Below are 24,584 nucleotides of genomic sequence, written 5' to 3'. Positions count from 1 at the left end.
TGCCTGCAGCATTTGAATCCTGTTCTGCCACCTTGCAGCACCTTCTGGCCTCTCCATCTGCTTCCTGAGATGTGGAGACTGCTTGAGCACTCCCAGGATCCGTGGGCATTTTGAAAGCTGTAACTACAGAGCTGTGCAAAGGCTAAGGCTCGGCTCTGCGGCTCCAGGATCTCGGTGGCATTGACCCTCTGGAAGCTGCCTCCTGGATTTCAGCAGCCCCGGCTGGGCAGGCGAGCACCGGGCAGCGCTGCCGGGGCGGGCGGGCGGCACCGGGGGCGGCGCCGGCCATCCCTCGCCTTCCCCCGCCTTGCCCTCGCCCCGGCCCCGCAGCTCCGGACGGGGAGGCGCTGGGAGCGGCTGCTGCGGGGGCTGCCGCGGTAAGGAGCGGGGCTGGCCGCGGGGAGAAGGCTCCTCTGGGCGCACGGAAAGCACCGGGAGGGTCCCTGCAGAAAGCGCTGCTCTTCCCTGCTGGGAGCTCCACCCTGAGCTGGTGGAGCATCTCTTCCTGCATGAAGGCAGAACAAGCCTTGATCTCCCGATGCATTTGCGGATCGCCCGATAAACTCGCCGCGGGCACACCAGCGGGTGTCCTTCCCCGGGAAAGGGGGCACGGAGCCCTCCTGGCAGTGCCTGGGGTCGGTGCCGAGCCTCGGGAGCCGCCGCTGCCTCGCACAGCGCCTGCTCGGGCACGCACACGAACAGGATACGGCCGGGAGCCTTCCGGGGCGGCGCGATGGGCCGGGGCTGCGCGGGGACTCCGCCCGGCACTGCGGGGCCGCAGCGGGGAGAGCCGTGCCCGGGGGGCTCCCCTGGCTCCCGGGGGGCTCCCCTGGCTCCCGGGGCTGAGCTGCGCCCAAGCCGAAGGGCCCCGCTCGCCTCCACGCGTGGTGATGGGTTCAGTGCGCTGAGAGGCTTCGGGTGGCTTTTTGTGCCGAAAAGCAGCAGGTGGTTGGGAAAGCGCGAGGTGGAGTTGTGATTGTGTTGCTAATACGAGAAAATTGATTCCTGTAAAAGAAAGGCAAAAAATTCCAGCCAAGAAAAACCCCCATGTTTTACCTGGTAGTTTTCCTGCTTCACTGCTCAGTGAATTATTTGAGGAAACAGCCGGCTGGGTGAGGGAAGCAATGGAGTTAAACGCTCCTTATGGGGTGTGTAAAAACCTAGAAAGCTTTTCCTGTCGGACGCCGCTGCTTTGCTCCTGTGATGAGCTTAGGGCTGTGGGAGGGATTCCTGGAGAGCAGGTTCACGCTCCCTTGCTGGAGCCTCACGGGCAAAGTCCTCCCCGTGGCCCCGCCGGGAACTGGAAGCTTCAGTGCCTGCGGTCCCGGGCTAGGGAGGCGGCAGGAGTTTGGTCCCGTGTGACATCCCCGGCTTGCTGCCTCCTCCCAGGTGCCAGGTCAGCCAAGCATGGCCACCCAGATGTTCGAGGGCAGAGGGCATGCGGCCGTCTACCAGAAATACAGGTTTGCACCGGGCAAAGAGCTGCAGCAGACCATCCTCTCCTACCTGCGGGAAAAGGTGAGCGGGGTACGGCCAGGCTGGAGGAAAAATCCAAGGAGTATTTAATTGTGGGTGGGGAAAAATCCAAGGAGTATTTAATAGTGGGTGGCAGTGTTTACGTTTCTGGGAGTGTCACCTTGGTTGGTGAAAAGATAAAGCAGCACGGTCATGGCCAGATGGGGGCACAGAAGAGGCTTTCTGCAGGTTCTGCCATGCCAAGGCTGTTCCTGAGTGAGTGCTGGGGGAAGGAAGGAATGGGGTAAAAGCACAGGAATTGGGTGGCCGCCCACTGAGACACATCCACTCCTCCCTGCAGAAAGCAATCCCTGCGGAGCTGGCCGTGGATGTTGGCTGTGGCTCTGGACAAGGCACCCACTTCCTTGGGGAGCACTTCAAGAAGGTGGTGGGCACGGACATCAGCGAAGCGCAGATCCAGGAGGCCAAGGACACCCCCTGCACGCCCAACATCTCCTACCTGTGAGTATCAGGACAGCAGGCTCAGCCAAAGGCAGAATTCAGGTCCTCACGTGGAGGAGGTGGTTTGTGAGTACGACTCTTGTAAGAGCCAGCGGCACCACAGACTCCATTTGATGGAATTGCTGGTGTGAACAGGCATTACCCTAGACTCCCAGAAGGCGTGGTCTTGCATCCCAAACCATCCAAAACCACCCTGTGACCCTCTCACACGTGGCTTTTCCCCTTGCCCCGCAGCGTGTGCCCTGCGGAGGAGCTGCCGTTCCGGGACGGCTCCGTGGACGTGCTGGCCTCGTTCACGGCCGCGCACTGGTTTGACGTGGAGCGGTTCATGCGGGAGGCGCAGCGCGTGCTGAGGCCGGGCGGCTGCGTGGCCATCAGCACCTACACCCTGGACATGAGCCTGCGCTACGGGGACTGCTCCCAACAGCTCACCAAAGCCTTCAGGGAGGTCAGCTGGGGAAAACTCAGGGCAGGGGGAAACGCGTAGCGCTCGGGCGCAGAGAGGGAGGAATGGGATCGAGGGGGTGTGACGAGAGGAATCCTAATGCAGAGTGGGGTAAATGCAGGGATTTAGAGACTTCCACACTGGGCTGGCTGGATCATGAAGAGAGGGACATGAGGACTGATGGGGCAGACTCTGGTGGGCAGATCTGGGAGCTGGTACTGTCCAGGAGACTTTTCCTGTTGCCCTGATGACTGTGAAAAGAATAGGAAGTAGAAACTGTTGGGAAGAGGGCCTTTTTTTAGGAGTCTTTCTGGACAAAGGGTGTTTTAACAATTGGATAAAAGGAGACATTCCACTATGATTAAGAGCTGTGTAGGGAGGACAGGAGCCTTATTTCTAGAATAGGATCCTTAAATTCTTGACATTAAGCAAGATTTTGGTGTATTTTAATGTAACAAGTCTTTAAAAAAAAGGACGTAGATGAATGTATCAGATGCAGGCCCAAACCTGAGTTAAGTGGCATCTGAGAACTTCAAGTGTTTTTTTGTTTGTTTTCAATACACTGTCTTTGCAGTGCTGGGACAAAATTTTAAAATATTCAAATAATAGAGTAAAATATGTCTTGGATGACTACAAAGAGATCTTTGAGGCCTTGCCATTCCCAGACAAGAAGAGGTGAGCAGAACCACCTTTGATGGTGTCAGATATTTTATCCACCACCATGTCAACCTGTGGTCCACGTTCCCCTGGCTTTGAGATTTAACTTGCCAATGCTCCTTTCTTGCTCATGTCTCTTGTAGAGTCACTGATATCTATGACCCAATTCCCATGACTGTTGAGGGCGTGGTTGGTTACATGGAGTCTACCTCTTCATATCAAACCTTTAAGAAAAATGACCCTACAGCTGCAACATCCCTCCTCCAAGAGACTGAAAAGAGGTGAGAAAACTGCTTGGGAAAACAAGCAGGATGTGGAGGAGCCGTCCTGCACAGTGCATGCAGAGGGAGGTTGTGCAGACCCCTTCAAAGCTGCAAGGGAGTGTGCAGGGATGTGCTCCCTCAGTTCCCTCAGGGGTGGACACTTGTCAGGGCTTCAACAGCAGATCCTTAGATTTTAAGCCTGTGTAGCAGTAGGATGTGCTTGCACTGATGAATCCATGAAACCTCTGACACGAGACTATCCTGAGTTTCTTTACCTTGCTTTTAATTGGCAAAGGGCATGAAGAATATTGGTGGTTGCTTCTTCACCTGTCGAGCTTTAGTGGGTCTAGGGTCTTCAAGGCCTGAAGGCAAAGAGTTCAAGGTGTTAAAAGTCCATGCAAAACCCTTCTGGCTTAGAGTGCCAAGCAAGAGCAGCAGCTGCAAGGCTGCTCTCTGGAACAGAGTCCCAGGTTCTGTGCAGGAGCAGCAGCAACAGTTCTTCCCTGGCACAGAGTCCAAAGTCCTGAGCAGCAGCAGGGACCACAGTCTTCTTTCTTCTTTCTCCTTCTTCTTTCCTTCTTCTGTTGTGGTTGTTGATGGTTGTGGTGGTCATTGATGTTGTCTTTTACATCCCTTTACAGGGACTTCTTATTCACAAAACATCCAATCAACTAAAAACATGATTCTAAAACATTCTTTCCAAACCAGTCTAAGCTTGATTCTAATGTGCAAAAGTAGTACAAAAGTAGTGTCAGTTCTCTAAAAAACGACATATATAATATTATCTATTTATGCAAATGTACTATCTGTTTTCTTACTTAAAAGTTTATCTATCTACGTGAATAGTTCTATCTTTTTACACATGTAATTTTATGTGAATAATTCTATTCTATTATATTCTATTCTAGTGGCAAGGTTCTGCTGTGTTTTTATGTCTAGGGCTAAGTTGCTGAACTTTAAACTAGGCCTTAGGGCCTTTGCTAGCTAATACAGCTTCTTTAGGCACTTAAAATGTATTTCTACTTACTTAAAACCTAAAGCTTAAACTTACTAAAAACTATAACTCACACTTCTATTTACTTAAAACTTAAACCTACACTTCTACTTCATATCTGTGTGGTTTAATATATCTTAATTTCTCTAAAGGCTTTAATTCAACACCTGCATTCATCTGAGTTCCTCAGAGAGGCTTGCATTCCAACATTCACCCATCTGTTTCAGCCCCAGCAAGGGCCTGTGGGGAAAGGGTGCCTGCTCATTTATTCACTGACCAGAACAGCCCTTGTGCAGCAGCTGGAAGCATTTGCCATCCCCCCTGGAAGCATTTGCCATCCCCCCTGTGTGCTGTGTGTGGTGGGAGCTGTCTGGGCAGGGTGAGACCCTTCCTTTGCTTGTCCTTTCAGGATGCTGGAGACAATGGGAGTTTCCTCTCGTGAGACCCCGGTGGAGTTCTGGGTGAGGCATGTCTGTGTGCTGGGGTGCAAGGGACGCTGAGAGAGCAAACCCTTCTCCTGATCTGGTGCTACAAGGGAAGGGGAAGGTGGGTTGTCTCCTAAAACCCTGCTTGTGACTGCTCTGACTCCTTGGGAAGATCACTGCTGATTTTGCTGATAGAAATTTTGGTCTCCTGTGGAAAGCAGATGGGGTTTTATGCCCCTCAGGTTTCTGTCCACCTTGGTGCTGCTGTCTGCCCAGTGCTGCTCCCTCAGCACTGGAAGTGTCCCATTGTGGAGTGCTGGTTTAATAACACATGGGGAAGAGAATCATAAGAACAGCTGAGAAACTCACTGCATTTCTTACACAATAATAATTAAAAAGCAAGCTGAGAAAATGTTGCCTGTGGTTCCTGTTTTACAAAGTGGCTGTGGAGCACTCACTGGTGTGGGAATTACTGTGCTACATTGAGTGTCCTGATGCCCTCAGTGCCCCTCTGCTCCGTGGGGAGGGTGGGTTTTGGGTTGCAAGGGCCATTGACCCCTTTTCCTGCCCCAGCTAAGCGAGGAGCTGTGCTCTGTCTTTGAGGGCTGCCCTGGAAAGGGGCTGTTCTCAGCCACAGTGTGCCCCCACCCCTGGTGCAGGTATCAGCACCTTACCTGCCCCAGGAGTGCCTTGGCCCTTGTGAGGCCCCTCAGAACAGCTCAGGAGCCCTGATGGGATCACTGCTGAAGGGAGAGCAGGTTTGTGCCCCTATCACTCACCCACACTGCAGTCTTAGGGAAGATTAGAGGCTGCATTTTTTGGGAGGGGCAGGGGGAGACATGAGGGCTCAAAGCTGGGCATACCCTGGCACAGGTCGCCTTCTGTTTGCCTTCTGGATATTTCAGGTCCGGACCCACCCTCTGCAGGGATCTTTCCCTTTCCTGTAATTCCTGTCCTTGGCGAGAAAGCTTCCCTGACACCTTGGGAAGGGCTGTGCCCTTACTCTGTTCTACATCAGCATTATTAAGAAAGGTGAAGTGCCTCCTCTGCTCCTGGCCCCAGAGGGGGCTGGAAGTACTTCTGCTGAGATCCTGGGCTCTCAGGGTCCTGGCTGAGCTGCCCTCAGCTTGCCCAGGGTTGGGGGCAAAAGCTTTGCCCCCAGTTGGTCCCCCAGGAGGGTGATGGGGTCTTGGGAGGACAGCTATGGAATGGGAAGCCCATCACGGATGGGAGGCTGGTCCCTGTGTCCATGGCCAGGTGCTGGAGCAGCAATACTGCATCTGGCCCTGATCTCACTGGCTGAGGGGCTGCTCCAGGTGCAGCTTGGGTTTGGGCCAGCAGCAGCTCTCAGGCCTCCCTTGCTGGGTGAGCACGAGGGGTCTCTCCTGCCCAGGCTGGCACTGGGTGCCAGCACTGCTGCCATGCCGAGAGCCTGTCTGGCTGCCTGGGCCGGGGCAGCCCCAGCTCTGCTGGCAGGGCTTGTCCCTGTGAGGTGCATCCCTGCAGACATTCCAGGGCAGGGAGGGGTTCTGCAGGAGGCAACATCCTGTGTCCCTACAGTGCTGGCTCTGGGGAAAAAGTGAAAGAGTTCTTTCCTCGCTTTACATTTACCACAAGTTTAAGTCTGCTCGCTAATTACGGCTGTGATTTAATTGGAAAGCCCTTCCCTCCCTGCGGTGGGTGCCCAGCCATGAGGTAACAGCAGGGATTGCATCGCCACCATGCACGGTGGTGCAGCAGAGTGGCACCAGCCATTGCAGTGGCTGCTGCAGCTCACACGTGCTGGGAGGTGCTGAAGGGTTCTGGGGGATGCAGTGGGGCTGGGGGCACCTTGGTGACACACCCTGGGCTGGCAGGGACAGGTCCAGTGGTGGCTGACGAGCAGAGCCCACCTGATGCCCCTGTCCTGGCACCATGGGGCCATGGGCAGGGCTCCCACACGTCACCCAGGGGTTTATTTTTAAACCTGGCTTTTTTGGGGCACGCTTTCTGTTCTATCTTCTCTACCTAGACTGGTTGGTTTAGCAGGAGTCACTTCCTCCCAGACTGGCCCACTGGGGTCAGGAGCCATCTGGGCTCATCCTTACCCACACCAGTGCCATGGCTTGTGGCGAGCAGCTTTCCATGCTCGTGCCATGCAGGAACCCATGAGTCACCACGGAGCGATTGCCTCACCCGGTGCTGACGCCAGCCCTGTCCACAGTCAGGTTTCACTTTTGTTCTCGCACCTGGAAATCCCACACCTGGGATTTCTTGCTCCAAGCAAGCTTCTTTGAACCCAAGGAAGGAGCTCCATCATCACCACCTGTGCTGCTCTCCTGGCACAGCACCATTGGCAGCTGGTGATACCTCAGATTTTAGCTTTTCTGTTTTTCACATTCTGTGCTGCTTTAGTGTGCACTTCTGAGCTTCATATGAGGGGATGGTGAGCTCTCTTCACAGAGCAGGGAGACAAAACAATTCCTTCTCTGGCTGGGAACCAAGGACAAATGATCCAAATCTCAGGCCCAAGAGCATAAACAACCTGGACTGAAGAGAGAAAAACAAGCAGGATGGGACTTCATGGGCTAAAGCTGGAATTGAACAATTAACTCCAATATGCAAATGGAGCAGAACTTATAAAAGTGAGAGACCCCGTGACCAGTTGTCCATTTTGTGACCATTTTGGGTCCATCTTGGGTGTAGCCCTGGCTGGGCTCTTGTGCTGCCCAAGGTGGATCCATTGAGGCCTTTTAATAAATCCCTACTTTATTCTTTAACTCTGCCTGGCCTCTGTTCTAGGTCAGCCTTCACAAGGCATCACTGGGACTGGAATGATGATTGTGGTGGGTCCCCAGTGCCCTGTAGACTCTGTTGGGCACAGTGTGATGTCCCCAGCCCATGCTGGCTTTGGGGAACTCTCCACTGCCAGGGCAGGAGCTGGCACTGGCACAGTTTGGAGGAGCTGTGGCCAATGCATCCATCCTTTGCTGGCTGGGCTATGGTGGAGCGTGACATTGCTGGGCAAGACGCACCAAACCCCATCCCATGAAGAAAAAGCCCTCACTGCTGCTCAGCCAGGTCTCTGGGGGCTCAGCTGGGGCTGGGGCTGGCACAAATATCTGAGCAGGGTGCCCAGGAGAGATCCTCATCCCTCCATCCCAGCCACCATGGCTGCCAGGGGCTGCGCTCGTGGCCCGGCTTCGCCCCGCAGCTTTAGCTTTTCTTTGGTGCCTCTGAATTTCCTTTTGCATGTGTGAAGAGACGAGGTTTCGCTTTACTTCCCCAAACAGAAAGGACACCTGGGAGAGAAAAGCCACAGCCATGGGAAACAGGAGCCAAAGCTGTCCCACGGGGATGTGATGCTGCTCTGTGACCCGACGGGTGACCCGAAAGTGTCTCGGCAGGGATCGGTGGTGTGGGACCGTGGTTGGTTGTGGATCACCCCTCTCTCACGGGGGCCACATTTATTTTACATCTGTTGGGATTTTCTGCTAAATGCCCTCTATTCCAGCTGAGCTGTGCCTGTTTGGATGACAGAAGTGGTCTTATTTATGCTGGTTTGGACTTGTATTTCACAGCTATATTGATCATGAACTTTGTTGTGTTGAATAAAAATTAATCTCCTGTGGGTTTCTTTAATGGGAGAGAAAGGAAAGACAGAGCCCTTGTCCTGTTCACCAAAAAGGCAGACAAGGGACCCCAGCCCACACCAGGCTCAGGCTTTTAATTTCTGACCTCCCCTAACCTGCTGCTAACCTGAGGGAGGCTGGCATGGGAGCCTGGTCCAGTGGCCACATCCATGACTGGAAAACCTGTATCCACCACGCTCTGGGGCTTTGCTTTAGCACCGTGTTTTGCTGTCCTGGCTCTCCCCAAGCTGCGTCTGCATCCAGTTTGGACAAAGTGGAACGAGCCACTGTCCAATCCACACTGCCCCCTCCCATTCTTCATCTCCATTAAGGTTTTCCAGGAAAGATCTGAGCCCTCTGGGATGCTGCTGGAGCAGGGGAAGGGCTCCAGAAGGGTTGGATGGACCGTGTGAGTCAACAGTTGGTCCTGCTCGACCTCTTCATTAATTGAACATGAGCCAGGAAAGTGTCGTGGTGGGAAAGAAGGTGAATGGTATCCAGGGCTGCACTGGGAGGAATGTTTCCAGAAGGCTGAGGAAGGTGATTCCTCCCCTTTTCTCAGCACTGGTGAAGCCACTCCAGAAGTGCTGGGTCCAGTTCTGGGCTCCTCAGTGGGAGAGAGACATGGCAGGGACTGGAGGGAGTCCAATTCAGGTCATGAAGATGATGGACAGGAACATCTCTGCTATGAGGAAAGGCTGAGAGAGGAGGCTCAGGGGCTCATGGTGGTGTGACAGCACAGCACAAGCTGAACCAGGAAAAGTCCATCTGAACACAAAAACAGAGACTGTGAAGTGTCCGCTCCATCCTTGGTCACTGTCCTGGGCAGCCCATGCCAGCTGATCCTGCCAGAGCAAGGGTTGGACTGGATGATGTTGAGAGGTCCCAGCCCACCTCCATGACCACATCCGTGCCACTATGCTCACCCACAGGTGCACCTTTCCACATGCTTCCACAAGAAATTTTCTCCTTTTCTTGGACTCATCAAAATCAGCCCTTTAGTTCCAAATATGAACGTTAAAAATTGGGTCCTCCTGGAGTGTTCTGTGGCCACTGTGCAAGGCATTGTGCAAGGCAAAGTGCATTGATGCCTTTCTTACTGTCCTTGCTTCTCAGATCCAGGCACTGCCCTAATTTTTTATATTTAATGCTTGGTGAACGCGTGAGACTAAAAGCACAGCAGTGACCACAGGAGGTTCCCTTGATGAAGGGACAGTTTGCTGAGAGGTACCATTCCAGCTGTCAGCAGAGGGATGGCAATACACCCTATTTGTGTCTCCAGGCTGAACAGGGAGGAAACCCCAGCCAGCTCCAGTGGTTTGTAGGGTGGCAGCCCTGCTCATCTTCATCTCCCTCCACAACTGTGTCCCACCTGGAAAACTTCAGGTGGAAGTGTTTCTGCTTTCACCTTTTTCCTTGCTTTGGTGGTGAGCCTGGTCCCTCAGGATAACACAGCCATAAAAGTCATGCCTGCAGCCTGGACTGTGTAGTGCCCACTCCTGGCTGCTGCTTATGGCCCCAACCCACCATGGCCTTCCCACAGGGAAACTGAGGCCTGAACTCCTGCTGCCGCTCAGGAGGCACCAAAACCCTCCTGTCCCCTGTGAACCTGTTGTCCCCAGGTGTCCCCCACAGCTTTCAGCAGAGGGTGGGGCTGGGTCATGCTGGAGACCCCCACAGTTGCCAGCCCCAGCCCCAGCATCCCCTGGCATCCCGGGCTGAGGCGGAGCAGGCAGCAGGGCTGGAGGCAGCAGGGCAGGTAACGGAGGGGAGGGGAGATTCCCTGCACCACTTTCATTTTCTTGTTTCCAGCTGTACCAGCCTGGGTTTTCCTACGAAGATGAAAGCACCAGGCAGGAATAAAAAGCTGGAGATGGAGCAGCAAGGCAGCCACAGCGAGCAAGGCAAAGCAGCTCCCTGGGACAGCCACCAGCTCAGCAGCTCCACGTCTGAACAAGCCACCTGTAGCACCTGTCAGGCACCTCTGCATCGGAAATTTAGCGAATCCTGCTCGGAGTCCTCCAGTTCATCCTCTCTGGCATCTTGCACCACAGCCTCCTCACCCCATCGTACTCTATCGCCGACTGTCAACCTTTCCTTGACAAAATGCTGCACCTCAGCCTCACCCCACTGCTCGTGCTGGTGCTGGGGGTCAGCCTGGGGGCTGCCTTTCCCCATGACACCCTGGGTAAGGACTGCAGGCTGTCCAAGTACCAGAACATTGCACAGGAGGAGCAGCAGGCTGTGGACAAGATGAGACAAGAGTTTGTGAGTACTGCTGGCAACAGGGGGCTGTGGGCTGGCAGGGGGCAAGGCAGAGGGGATGCTGAATTCAAGAGCTGAGTGACAAGGTGCATGTCTTCTGCAGCAGTTTGGGGATGAGGAAGATGTTTTCCAAGGGTGTTTGGGGACATGAAGGATGCGGGGCCAAATTTCATCCTGGTTTCAGAGCTCTCAAGGCTGGCAGGGGTTGTCCAATATAGCCAGAAGTCAGGATGAGAGTTTTTCAGTCTCTCTTTTGGTTTATGCCTGCAGGTGAACAACCACAAATGCAACACCAGGCTCTTCCACCGGAAATGGAATGCAGTAGACCTGCCGGTAAGAGTGAGGTGATGCTGTAAAAAGGGGGCACACCTCTCCTGCCCGCCGGTTCCACCTCCACCCGCAGCCCCGGGCAGGTCTCCGAGACCCCCATCCTCCAGTCCTGCTGCTTCGGGTCCCTAACCAGGCCTCTCCCACCCACAGATGTCCGACCGAGTGCTGCTGGTGGCGGCCGAGCTGAACCTCACCACTGCCATGCTGGAGCTCCCCGCTGCCCCCGGCTTTGCCGAGGTGCGCCGGAGGCCCCTGGACTTCTTCAGGCACGCCCGGGAGGACGTGCGGGGCTGCGTGAGTGCCTCCCCCCGAGCCCTGCCCGGGCCGGCTCCGCGGCCGCGCTGCGGGGCCGCTCCTCACCCCGCCGCTCTCCTTGCAGGTGGATCCTTCGCACCAGCCCTCGGGCAGGCTGAGGCACTGGCTGCACAAGCTGCAGGCGGCCATGCGAGCAGTAAGTCGGGCCGGCGGGGCTTTGCAGGCTTTTGGGGTGTCGGCGCCCGCACGGGCGGCCGAGCCCCGGCTGCGGAGCTGACCCGGCCCATCTCCCCCCGCAGGAGACCGCCGGGAGCAGGGCGTGCCTCCGGGCCACGGCCATCCTGCACGTTCTGCAAGTGCTGGACAACCTGCGCTGCGCTGCCCTCCAGGACAAGTGCTGAAGTGCTGAAGGGCTGAAGTGCCCTCAGGCCCCAGCCCGCGGCACCGCCCTCAGGGACGGCCCCAGAACCGGGAGAAAACCACTGCGCTGCGCTGTTACTGCCTATTTAACCTATATAACCCCTCTTCTCACTTACGCGAGCTGAGGAAACAATTTTTTTTTCTTTCTTTTTCTTTTTTTTTTTTACGGTCTTTTAAATTATTGGCTCGGGATAAAGCGAAGGAACGCCCTTCCCGAAAAAATGCGAATATTTATAAGGTACCTTTGTTTTTCTGGTTCTCAAAGTGTTTTTAAGGAAATCTATTTTTTTACCTGCTATTTATTAAAGAGTATATTCTGCATACTTGCCTGTATAAATGATTTTCTTTTGTGCTATTTCATACGGAAACTAAATTAGTTCACTGAACTACCATAAGCAGATAAGTTGCCACCACGTGATTTTAGTATGCTTTTCTGCAATACCACAGCACCGGTATCGCCCGCACATCCTTGCAAGGACATAGCCCAAAAAGAACCTCTTGGTGTTTAATCTGGGGGCGGGGAGAGGAAAAAAGCCTGGATGTTGGGTTTCTTGGAGAGCTTTAATAGATTCTGTCGCTCGGCCGCGCCCCAGGCGCTGCCCGTGCGCTGCCGCCTCAATGCCAGGAGCAGCACCCGGGGCAATGAAAACCCAGAGGGAAACGCCCTTGGGCCAACACCTCCCAAGGGCGGGGAGAGCCCCGAAGGCGTGTCTGGAATTCCCCACGGGATCCGGGATCGGCTGCTCGTTCCCCGAAAAGCCGGGCTGCGGGAGCGCTTTGCTCTGTGAGCTCGGCTCCCAGGGGGCAGATGCCACCAAAAGCTCCTTTGGGACCCAGCTCCTGGCCCTGCTCCCGATTTCACCCCTCGCTTCTGAAGGCTTGCGAGAAATCCCTCTCTGGGACCTACGTACAGCCAGCATCTGTGGGAGGACGATGTTTCTAGGACGTTTCTGTCCAAAGCCGCCGTGCTGTGTTACCCAAACGACACGTGGATCTGGAGGGGAAAGCCTAAGGAGGGAAGAAAGGGCTCTAAGCAGCAGCTCTGTGCTGGTGTAAGCGGATTTCAGTGAGCTCAGATGCGGTCTCTTTTTGGGGAAGGGGCTCTGGTGTCACTGCTGTGAGTGTTCAGGATTCAGGGGGTATTTCAGTAGCTGTCTGCCAGAATTGCCTCGTGTCAGGTCTCCAGCTCTGCCCTACCACACTTTCTGACCTGGGTGCTGCTTTCATGGCTAAGTTTTGGTTCCCTTACTTAGTGGAAGCGACCAAATGGAAGAACTTAAGTTTATGCACCTGTTTTACAGATGATTTAACAGAACTGTGAAAATTTCTGAAGTTTTTGGGCAGTCTAGTTACAATACCCAAGTACTCACTCTCCATTACTAAATGCACTCTTGCAATAATTTTTTACACCTATTCCATCTGGTGGACTTGTGCTTCTATATGATTGATATTTCTATTTGATTGATGTTATAAATAACAAATACAGTTATTGGCTTTCGCCTTTATGTATTAGCTTTTGCAAGTTACTGATCACAAAAGTCCTGATATAGTACAATTTGTAATTACTGCTTTTGATATAGTATAATCTGTCCGTTTATGTATGCACCATATAGCTTTTATAAATAGCAATGTAATATATATTATCTTAGACTGTAGCATAATGGACTGTGAAATGTTAAAAGTGCTTCTTCATGTAACCAACTCAGAAAATGGTGTAAAACAATTAAGTGATTTCCCACGTTAGGGACTATCTTATCTGAAAGACAAGATAATGGAAACAGAAACCAGAGCACTGAAAAAAAGAGAAGAATTTATTAACCCTCATTATCAGGGAGTGAAAATACAACAGGATGGAACCACAAGAAGAAATAAAATATATTAGTTTAATCTACAAGATAGCATTGTGAAAAATGCATATTTTATGATTGGCTTTTTGCAAATGTTACAATGAATATTATATGTGTAATGTTGGAAAGTTATGCTGTATTAATTCTCTCAAGTAGTGTTTTGAATGTATTTTTAGGTTATAACACAATGTTAAAATAGAAACTATACTATGTAAGATACTTTATAACTAGCTCAAGAAAGAGATGGGATAATCAAGGAATTCTTAGCACAAAGATAGCAATTACAGAAACTCCTAAATTTTCCAGAGGAGAGGAATTTATGGCTTTCCTTATCAACAGAAACGAACTTCTTCAAGCCTGACTTAGACTTGAAGGCGCCTGGGGATTAACAGAAACTTTTTGACAAGTACCAGACGAATTTCTTGTTTTAAATAAAATATATGCAGAATCATGAGGTATTTTGTATATGCAACAGGCTATTGCTTTTAAGGTTATTCCTTTGTTCACAAGGCATGCTTGTCGTGGCTTAAGTGCCTGAGAGCATCCGGACGTCCGTAATTCTTTGCTTTTTATTGCCTTGTAATTGTCCTGACTCTAAATTTTTATTACTCTAATTGTATTACTATTTTTATAACCATTTTATTACTATTAAACTTTACAAATTTTAAAAACCAAGTGACTGGCGTTTTTCACAGCGATAAAATTCAGCCTGGGGCCGGATAACTCCAACGGCATCGGCTCCCCTCAGGCACTGCGGCGCCCCAATATGGCGGCGCTGCCTGAGGGGCCCCTCAGCGGCAGCCCCAACATGGCGCCGCCCTCCCGGCGGCTAACGGCCTCCCCGCCGCCCCCGCCAAACTCTCGCGAGATCGCGGCGGGGGCGCTCCCTGCCCCGCCTGGGCTCTCGCGAGATCTGCGCTGTGGGAGGAGGAGGAAGAGGAGGAAGGAGGAGCCGCCGCCGCCGCCGCTCCCCCGGGCCGGCGCCGGGGATGGTGTTGGCCGCGGCTGCCGGGCCCTGACGCCGCGCTCAGGTACGTGCGGGCTGTCCCCCTTCGCGCAGCCCCCGGCTCGGGCCTGGCCGCTCCCGCTGGCCGCACATCTGCCGGCCCGCCAGGCCTCGGCTCCCCCGGCCCCGCGATCCCCGTGCCTGGCGGAGGGGCTGCCCTGGCTCCCGGGGGAGCTGCAGAATTCCCCGGCCTCTTGCTGCCTTCCTTAGAAATAAGCACAGCACCTCTCCCTCCCTCCTCTGCCTCCTCGGTAAAGCTTTACCTGCGATTTGGGAGTGCTTTCTTGCTGGGTTTCATTAGAATTTGGGATGCAGCCGAAGCGAATAATTTCTTTTCCAGACTGGTCGTGCTCCTCTTGAGTTTCCTGGTTGTTTAGGACAAGTTGTAAAGGTATTTAGGCATCTTATGCCCATCGAAATTGAATTTATTTGAAATCAGCGCCTAAAGGATGGGGGTATTTTTGAGGGAACAGCTGCTCTGCAGCTTAGGGGCATTTTTTTCTCTCTTTTGTTTAATTTATGGCCGCGTTTGTTACTTTTCAGACCCCTACTCCCCGCTTTTATTTTTTTTCCCCCCTTTTTTTTAGCAGCTGTTGTTTCTTCCTTCTCCAGGGAAAATCGGAGCATTCTATTCTGCTTATTCTTTCTTCCTCCGGGGTGAAACCTACAGTTTGTTTCGGTTGAGCCAGCTGGATTTCACACTTACCCTGAACTGTACTTTTGTTTTTAAACATAAATCTTGAAGCTGACACACGCGTCACTTGTCAGCGTCAGGGAGCTTGACCTCCGTGTAGATCTCACCAGAGTTCCCTGCTGTTAGGGACTGTTGTGAAATTCATGATTTCTTTTTTTAAGCTTTGTTGCTCACTTTTCTGTTAAGCCCTTCTCAACCTACAAGTAAAGATTATACCGTGTTTTTTTTGTATTTTTGCCCCCTTTATTTGGTTGCATTAATTCGTATGACTTAAAGAATAAGCAGTTTCCTTACCATTTTAGCTGTTGGGGGGCATGAAGGGTTTGGGTCTTGTCAGCACTGTGTTGGTTTTAGCCAAAATATTCAAGAAGGAGTTGCCTTCAACTGGGAGTAGCATCAAAACATACGAAGCCATAACAGACTGGATGTTTTGGCTTCGTGACTTTGGCATTCTGAGCACCTTTTACTGTAATTAATTTATCAGTGTGGTTATTTTCTAGAGTGGATGGCTGGCACAGCAGAAGTGTCTCTTCATTTCAGTTACTCGGTCTCTGTGTGTCGGGTGTTTTAGCGTTGTGCAGCTGTGTAGATGTTTGCAGCCTCCATGCCTTTCCTGTGCCCTGGGAGCTGTCTCAAAGCTCACTTCCTAGCTAGAGAGCTGTTCCAGGAATCCCTCCCCTTTCTCCTCCTTATTTTTATTTCCTTCTTGCCAGCCAAAAGGCAGCTGTGAATGTTGTCCTGTGAGGTGTGCAGGAGAGTAGGGGGTATTTTCACAGCTGGTCTTACGGAGGAGCAGTGTCAGGCAGGGAAATGGGGTTGTAAACACTGATGTAAGCCTGACCTCTCTCCAGAAAACTGAATTTCCTCTTGGCCTGATGCACTGCACCTCCCTCAGTATCCCCAGCCCAAACAAGCTCATTCCTGAGGTGCTGAGGGCCATCCCCACCTGTAACCGCCTCGCTGTTACCTGTGTGCAGCACCTGTGCCTTGGGAAGGTCCTTCACTCCTTATCCAGCTGATGCCTTGAGAGGCTGCCCTGGAACAGAGGCTGGACAGAGTTACAGAATAAAGCAGGGGTTTATTAAAAGGATCTCCTCAATGGATCCACCTTGGGCAGCACAAGAGCCCAGCTAGGACTACACCCAAGATGAACCAGAATGGTCACAAAATGCACGACTGCTCACAGGGTCTCTCACTTTTATAAGTTCTGCTCCATTTGCATATTGGAGTTAATTGTCCAATTACAGCTTCAGGTTATGAAGTTCCATCCTCCTTGTTTTTCTCTCTTCAATTCACCATTGTTGATACTTTTTGGGCCTGGAGCTTGTAACAGTTGTCCTTGGACAAGCTGGAAGAGGATTGTTCTGTCTGCCTACCCTGTGAAGAGAACTTGCTAGCACTTAATATGCAGCTCAGAGTTACACACTAAAGCAGCACAGAATCTGACAAATACAAAAGGCAAAACTGAAGGCATCAGAACCCCCCTGAGTTGTTTTCCCCCTGGTTTCTGATGACTGTCCTGCCCTGTGTTGTGTTCCAGGTGGGAAGCAGCAGTAATGCTAACTCTGGCAAGCAAGCTGAAGCGGGATGATGGCGTCAGAGGCCCCCGTGCGTCCAACCCAGCGTCTGACTCCACGCGCAGGGTGTCTGTGCGGGACAAACTACTCGTTAAAGGTGAAAGAATTTATTGAAATCTCTTGGGATTTACTGCTTTTGGGTGTGTTGCCAGTGAACAGCACTGAATTGCCTCTCAAGTTTCTACAGGTATTTTTCAAATGTCTTGTAGGATGTGGCAGCGGCTCTCTGGTCACAGAGACCACCAGACAACTTTCCCAGGCATCGTTCTGGGAAAGGCTGTGAGAAGATCAGAGAAGAGAAAGAGAAACAATTCTTAGCTGAACTTGCTGCACCTGGCATTGTGAACATGTGGAATGGGTTATGGAGATTAGTTTACCAAAGGGTGGTTTCTTAATTAGCCAATGGTGATGGTGTTTTAATTGGAGGACCAATTAGGTCCGCTTGTAGTGAACTAGGGTATAAAAAAAGCAATGGGTTTCTTAATAAAGAAAGTTATTATTAGCCTTCTGAAATACATGGAGTCTCTATGTCAGTTATTACCTGTCTGGGGACCCGTTGTGATGACAGTAGGACACTTATTTTTATTGAACAATGAAAATCAAAACAAGTGTCCTCCTTACTCTGTTGAAAATTAGTCCATCATCAATTAAAACGTGATAAAAAATTGCCACACAAGTGGCACTGAATGTAGAAGAGGAGAATGTCAACAGAAGTACATTTGCCTTGGTATGAAGGTGGTTTTTGAGCAAAACCATAAGTGCCTGTCACAGGAAAAGACATCCTGAAAGTTACAACAGGAGTTTTGGGAGTTTTAATGGCACAGGTCAGAGGTAGCACACTTTAAAAAGATTTTAAAAAGTAGTGCAGAGAGAGATTTTTCTAGGCCTGGAGTCACTATAAGTTGAGTGTGAAGTTGTGAATAATAAACCAGTGATTGTATTGCAGTGTGGTGTGTTTTAGGAAGGCTGCTGTAGGTTTTTACCAGCTGGTGGAAAAGAAGCCCCAAACCTACTGCTTGGCAGCTGTGGGTAAGTGGGGTAGTTAATGAGACAATAATTAAACTATTTTATTGTTAAATCAGGGACAGCTCTTTCCTGCACTTCAATTTTTTTTTTTGGTAGCATAGACAATATTATATTTAAAAATCCATAGATGCTTGCAGTTACTATGGATTTAAAATCAGGTTCAGTCCCTCTGGTAATAGTTGAATGTTAGTGGCAAAGGAATGTGTTGTTTAGGTTGAAGTTTCTGCTGAAAATGATCAGTAGCAAATACTCTGCTGTTGGTGTGTAACTTGGCACTGTTTGAATTCATGCCAGTCAGAGGAAATCCACATTTCCTGTTCTTGTTTCACAGTGATTTGAGGCTGACAAGGCTGTAATTGCCTGACTGATATTACCTCACTAGCAGTGCAGATGGTTTTTTCCATCTTAAGGTAAATTCTGTCAGATACCTGGAGCAAGGTGGCACTGCAAACGCTGCTGCCTCAGTGCACTGGAAGTGCCTCAGCTGGACTGTAGGAACGTTGTATCCACGATTTTCTCCCTGTGTTGTTTTAAGGACAGGGAAGTTTTACATGCTTTAAATCATGATTTTGATCACTCTTACACTTTCAATTTGGAAATCCTCATTTAACTTAAGTTCTCAGGGGGAATGATTCAGGCAGGAGAAATAAGCTCTTTAACCAGGCTAAGCTACAAAGCCAAATTACTAAATATATATAATCTGAGATTTTCCCTAACCTACAGGTATAGACTTGAGGGGGAGATAACAAGTGTGAAATAAATACCCTTCATGAGAAGTGCCAGAGAAATTTTACTCTACCCTTAGAGCAATCATGTTTTTCAAAACCATACCCAAGTCTGCAGCGGAGGAAGATAATGTAATCTGTAGAAAATTAATATTGACATTGTAATTGTAGTTGCTGTGGCTGCGATAGCAAACCAGCTAAGTAAAACAAAGTATTTAAACTCGGTAAGTTCAAGCTAAACATTGAATGAGTCCCAGACTGACAAATGTTAAAAGCAGGTCAGTGCTCACATGGCTCTGACAAGCATTGAATGCTGGATCCTGATCTGATTGTGCATGGAAGTTGCACCCCTGCTGTGAAATGAGTGGTGTAGGTCACTTAAAGTGTCACCATCAAAGGCACTGGTGAAAATGTACCTTAATATAAATTTGCAAAAGCACAATAAAGGTTGTTGGCAGGGTTTATACTACTGCTTACTGCATGGATAATACATGTAAAGGAAAATAAAAGTAGAGTCAATTTAGAATGATATATGCAGAAGCTGGAATGAAAAGAGGAAAGGGAAAAAGGTAAAGGAAACTCTTGGTTGAGTCAGGAGGTTCAGAGTGAAAATCCAGGAGTTCAGGAGGTTCAGAGTGAAAATCCTTCCTTTCTGAACTTCTCAGGGAGGAGTCTCAGTGCATCTGGACCCAGTCTCAGGCTTGGACTCAACAGTTATGTCTAAAAGATTTAGCAGAACTTAATCATAAAAGCACTTGAGTGTTATATTAATTATGAATCAGCTATAAACATAATATAGAGTCAAGATAATAAGATACATACTGTTTTATAGTGTGTTCAAATCATGCACACACATACAAAAGATATATATATCTATATATATATAGAGATATAGATATACACACAAATGTGCAAAGGTAACACACACGTGTATGTATGCATGGGAAGACATATCAAAAAATTCCCCCCAGAATCACTGAAATAGTCCTGTTAATTCCTTTTTGGGTATTACTGGAATTTTCTGAAATTCAGATGAGAATGGTACCATTGCACTCAGGTTGTAGTTCAGGTAAGGAATGTCCCAAAGCCATCAGGGAATGACTGATTAGTCCTACTCCCATCTCCCACCTTGTCCAGGCAGCAGGAGTTCCTGGTACAGTTGAGGAATGCTTCACCACAGCTCTTGTGGCCTGATAGGAATTGCTGAAATTGCAGAGCAGGCCAGAGGTTGGGAGAAAGGATGCAGCACCACAATCATGATGCTCTCCCAAAAGAGCTGTGGGAGCAGCTGTCAGTGTGCTGAGGGTGATTTCTGGGTGAAATGGGAGCTGACAGGAGAAACAGATCATTCCAGTGTAACTGCTGAAAGTGAGAGGGGAGAGCAGTGGGAAAGACTTGTTGGGGCTGTTCTGTTTTAAGCTGCTTAAGTTAAATGCAGACCATTTGTATACAAAGGTTTCTAGCATTTGCTTCGACACTTCCAGATAGATCAGCTGCAGCAGCACATACGATGTGGTGAGACTGGGTGGAGGTGAACTCCTGATGCTGATGGTGTTTCTGGGTCATGTAAAGGTTGCAGGAATGAGTTTGGGCAGGAGTGCAGAGCTGCCTGCTAAAGGTGTGCACGCAGCAGGGATGCTGCTGCAGCTGGACCAGCACCAGTGCTTTCACTGCTTTTTTATGGAACTGTAATTGCTGAACTTGGGCTGTTGTACTGGATCCCAAAGTCAGTAGGAGCCTGGAAGAGTAGCTGTAAGCAGAAGTTGTCACTGGTGTGTGTTTTGGCTGGAGTTAGAAACAGATGACAGTGGCAGAGCAGGGGAAAGGCTCCGTCAGGTCAGTGTCCTGGCAACAAATTAGAAAATAATCTCTCCTGCATAAAAGAAGAGAAATCCTGGCTTTCAGCAGGGGAGGAGGAGGAGATGAGGAAAGGCCAGAGTGTTCTGCCAGTGGTGAAGCACCACTGTCCTATCCCTGCTCCAGAGTAAATGGGAATCATCTAATAAATCCTGCAGACAGATGTCTGCCAGCTTTGCTAAGGGTATTGTCCAGACACAGACTGTTTTTTTTCTGGAGATAAATTGCAGACAGCCTTGTTTGTGCTGATAGGGAGTCCAGTGCAGGATCTCTCAAGGATGTGTTGTTACACTGTTAGCCCTGCAGCCCTCGTTTGCGTTGTGTCCTCTGCCTGGTCAATAGATCAATTCTGTTTTGATTGAGGTGATGACCATGACCCCAGCTACCAGTGTAGGTGATGCTTACAAACTTTTAAAGACTTGGCATAGACCAACTGCATGCTGCCTGAAAGTAGGAAAAATAAGTGCTAATTTAGGTATGATAGCCATTTGCACTGTGGGTGTGAGAAAACATCTCAGTTGGTGTTTCAAATGGTGGTGTCAGGCACTGACCTTGACTTTATTGATGGATGCATGTTAAACAGGCTTTGTTCCACTTTTGGGGAAAAGTTGCTCTTAAAATATGCTGCCCTTTGTTAGTTTTTCCTTAATTTGTTCCTTTGACTGCTTATATCCAGCGTTGTTACAGATTGAGATATCAGTCATGTCTCAGGACACTTGGGTTATTTTATGGATGTATTATGAATGGAAATCTCTCTATCACTAAAGTTTTATATCTAGGGAAGTAATTCTGAGTCATTTGGATATTCTCTTCCAGCTGTAGAGAGGGTCTAGTAAAGCACAGCTTTGTTCAGAATTCTGTGTGACTCATCTGTACATGTGTTTTCACTACATTTCCATCTAGGCTCAGTTGGAGAGTAAGGCCCTAATTCTGTAAGCCTAGTACCCAAATGAAAATAGAGCAAGCAGTACAATTGTTTCAGCAGCTTTCATTTTGTTCTGTGCTGCAGAGAAAATTTTTAATGTTGTTCATCTCTAAGGGGAACTTCATTAAGCTGGAAGCAGGGGCCACATGACTGCTCCTCATGGCAAGCATGCAGTGCTGAACTTGAAAGGCAAATCCTTCTGAAATTTAAAAAGGGCTGAGGACAAACCAAAGTAGTGCTTAAGATTAATATTGTATAATGAAGGTGACTGCTAAATGGAATTGAAGATAGAGAGCATCCAGGATGGCAGAAGCAGCTCATGGATCACAAAGCTTGTCCCTTGCACTGCATTTTTGGTAGCACACAGAAACTTCATCATTCACTTTTATATTACTACTACTGCTTAGTCTGATTGTGGCAACTTGAAATAACTTAATATATGTGAAAATAAGTTAACAGGGTTTATTCTTTGGTTGTCTTCAATATCTGTGGCTTTTACCACCATATTTATGTAACCAGAAAACATTTTATGTGTGCCTCTGTTTAAGCCTGAGAGAATGGAAGTGGGAAACTGATGATGATGAAAGCGAGGTGAATATCCATTGTAACTAAAAATTGGAGAAACCATTTATTTGCTTTCTTCAAGCCTTCAAAAATAGTAATATCCCTCCTCACAAAAACAGGTGAGAAAAGTTGAGAAGGGAGAAAATACTTCTTTTCCTTATACTGGTCTGTACAGTTCAGAGGAGCTAAGTAGGGAATGCTATAAAGATAAATGGATAAGAATTAGGACGCAAACAGCATTTCCAGAATGAATAGAGTATTAGAATTAGTACTTAGAAAATGGATTTTTTATTAATGTCAAAGTATTTAATCTTCATCTCTGGAAGTCTTAAAGAAGTAAATTGAAGAGGGACCTAAACAGGAGAGGGGGCTTTTTGAACAAAACCAGAGAAGTAATACTGCTGTGGATGAGACTGCTCACTTGAGGAAATAATGCTTTTATTTGGTGTGCTTAAAACCAAACTCCAGCTCCAAAATCAAGCATAGAGTCTGATTTTTGTGGGAGACTTAGTGAACCACAGCACTGCTAAATTCTTCCTTGGGGAGGTGAGGGAGCAGAGCAATGGGGTTGTGGTGTGTGCATTGAACATTCATAAACCTTGTACACACAGCAGGAGTGTTCCTATTTCTGTCTGGAGAACTGTCATGGGTAGGGAGAGTTATTGTTTGTGAAATAATTTATAAAAAACTCTGGTTGCTTGTGTTAGGCTTAGAAGCAGCTCAGGAACTGTACAGAAGAGAGAAAAGCTGAGACACAATTCATTTGCATTCAACTCTGTTGGGTTTAAGTTTAAGCCTTGCCTTTTTATGGCTTAAAGTAGCATTTGGAGCTGTTCAAGCAAGCGTGTACTGGGTCAAGAGCAGGACTGTGCAAGCACATCTCCACTTGGGCTGCTCCTGCAGCAGATCACGCCAGGCTTTGGACTGTTTGGAGTTTCCTCCACTTGGGTTTTCTGGTTGTCTCCTCATCTTAATGGTGTGAATTGAGACACAGATGCAGATTCTCCACGAAATGGCTGTGAAAAGTACTCAAACTGAATTTTCTTCACTGTTTAGCTGTAGTGACAGTCATTTCTTGAAAGAGGAGCTCAGAAAAACTTTTGTGTGGGAAATGGATTTGTAAAGAATTTTTAAAACTTTCTGTCAAGTTTATACAGTCTTGTATATAAACACTGAGATAAGGTGTGTTGACTTAGGGAGGTTATGGAATAGAGATGATATTGTTGAGAGATTGAGCTAGAATTAAGTTTTAACAAGTTTTAAAATACGGGTTGTAGGAAGACTGGATATTTTAGAGAATTAGAATTGTGAGAGATGTATTGTTGTAGGACTACATAAGAAAAAACATAGGTGACTAGTGTTGGAAGTAATAGTAGTATTGTGTGGTCAAAGTTAATAGGTTGAAAAATTTTATAAATTATTGTAAATAGGAAATAGGTTAGAAAAAAGTTTGTTCTTTAATTTAGTGAAACTTTTGGAGCTCTTGGAAGTTCAGTGCATTGGCGCTCTGTTTGTTGCTTCCGTGCTTTGCTAATTTACAAATCTGTTAAATAAGTTGGCAGCCTGCACAAGGGGCATTTTCTTACCGAGAATGCTCATGCCAGAGGTATTGATTTATGCAGAAAATGTGTGAGTTAAAACATCAGAATCTCAATGGAGCATGAATACTCTGGTCAAAATGTTTGCTTTCTGAGCAGCAACATACAGAAATTATTCTAATGTCAACGAGAGACACAGAGTTTGGAAAACCCTCAAACACTGAGCTTTGGCCTGTTAAATGTGCTTGTTAATTGGTGAATCACCAGTGTTTATTCATATGGCACAGTTAATAGTAACATCTGTTGCCTTACTTGATGTTGCTTTAAACATTTAGATTATTGAAGCAGATATTTGTCTGCTTTGTCTTCATGAAGTTGTTTCATTCTTAGTTTCAGTGGTTGGTTTAGAGTTCATTTGAAACCTCAGTTTTGAGCCATTTGCCTTTGTTTCCAGAACTTTTGTGGGGGTTTATTAGCACAGAATTCCCGCCTGTTTGCACACCTTCAGAGAAGGAGCACAGTGCTCCCTTCTGCTGGGTGTGAGCATTTTGTTTTCATGTTTTCACGAGAAAAACCACTCATTCTTGTGACAGGACAGAGAGAAACACAGGAGTGTGAACACATGACAGGGAATTTTCACCCTTCAAAGGGACTCTGATGATTGTAAACTCTCTGCTGAGCCTTGCAGGAGGCAGAACTGCTCAGCTGAGCCCTTGCTGGGACTGAGCATGCTCTGCCCTTAAATGCCTCCCTTTTTGGGATCAGGAAAGGGCAGGCAGGATTCATTAAGGTGAACATCACACAAGCACAGAAGGCAATAAAGGAAAGCAGTCAACACCTGAAAATAATTGAACCAGGTCCTAAACTTTGCACTGCAGTGAAGATTGATGTGCCTCACCTCCCACTGTGAAAGGCTGGTGAATTTAAAGAAAGGACGGAGGGAATAATCTTGGGAAAAGTTTTCCTAGCTGCACCTTCAGGGGTTGCTTGTCATGTCTTTTTTTATCAACCAGGAAGGGAAAATTGAAATAAAGTCCTTGATTACAGCTGAAATTACATTTTTTGTGTGTGTGTGTTTTATAAAGACAGTACTTTAGCAAAAGTATGGCTCCAGTGTTGTCTTTCAGTGCATGGCTTTGGTTAAATCAGCTCTGGCTGCAAGTGTGGGATTTTAAAAGAGGGA

At 48.7% G+C, this 24,584-nt stretch overlaps 3 protein-coding genes across 13 annotated transcripts in view; all 3 read left to right on the top strand.

Moving 5' to 3' along the window:
• LOC128810381 (putative methyltransferase DDB_G0268948) overlaps nt 1–5,163 on the top strand; it is a 172,305-nt gene extending 167,142 nt beyond the window's left edge. For 3 of the 7 annotated variants that reach the window (XM_053983202.1, XM_053983204.1, XM_053983201.1), the window contains 6 exons: nt 1,390–1,518; nt 1,817–1,977; nt 2,212–2,425; nt 2,997–3,097; nt 3,223–3,360; nt 4,746–5,163. In XM_053983202.1, coding sequence (XP_053839177.1) covers nt 1,408–1,518; nt 1,817–1,977; nt 2,212–2,425; nt 2,997–3,097; nt 3,223–3,360; nt 4,746–4,836 — 816 coding nt within the window. In that variant the 5' untranslated portion in view covers nt 1,390–1,407 and the 3' untranslated portion in view covers nt 4,837–5,163. The other 4 variants (XM_053983205.1, XM_053983199.1, XM_053983203.1 and 1 more) reach the window with 4 other exon arrangements.
• Nucleotides 5,164–10,212: 5,049 nt separating this feature from the next.
• LOC128809979 (interferon lambda-3-like) lies at nt 10,213–11,757 on the top strand. Its single transcript, XM_053982439.1, has 6 exons — nt 10,213–10,319; nt 10,427–10,640; nt 10,908–10,970; nt 11,118–11,267; nt 11,347–11,418; nt 11,522–11,757. The coding sequence occupies exons 1-6, from the start codon at nt 10,213–10,215 to the stop codon at nt 11,621–11,623; spliced, it is 708 nt and encodes a 235-aa protein (XP_053838414.1). The 3' UTR covers nt 11,624–11,757.
• A 2,644-nt stretch (nt 11,758–14,401) lies between these two features.
• Nucleotides 14,402–24,584, top strand: part of UBE2F (ubiquitin conjugating enzyme E2 F (putative)) — a 56,181-nt gene continuing 45,998 nt past the window's right edge. For 2 of the 5 annotated variants that reach the window (XM_053981885.1, XM_053981883.1), the window contains exons 1-2: nt 14,406–14,520; nt 16,730–16,863. In XM_053981885.1, coding sequence (XP_053837860.1) covers nt 16,746–16,863 — 118 coding nt within the window. In that variant the 5' untranslated portion in view covers nt 14,406–14,520; nt 16,730–16,745. Of the gene's footprint in view, nt 14,521–16,729; nt 16,864–24,584 lie in introns of all 5 variants that reach the window. The other 3 variants (XM_053981882.1, XM_053981881.1, XM_053981884.1) reach the window with 3 other exon arrangements.

The sequence above is a fragment of the Vidua macroura genome, chromosome 7, assembly GCF_024509145.1.
Source record: "Vidua macroura isolate BioBank_ID:100142 chromosome 7, ASM2450914v1, whole genome shotgun sequence".
NCBI lineage: Eukaryota > Metazoa > Chordata > Aves > Passeriformes > Viduidae > Vidua > Vidua macroura.
Note: the sequence above shows the minus strand (reverse complement) of the source record. Positions and strands in the feature narration are given on the sequence as shown.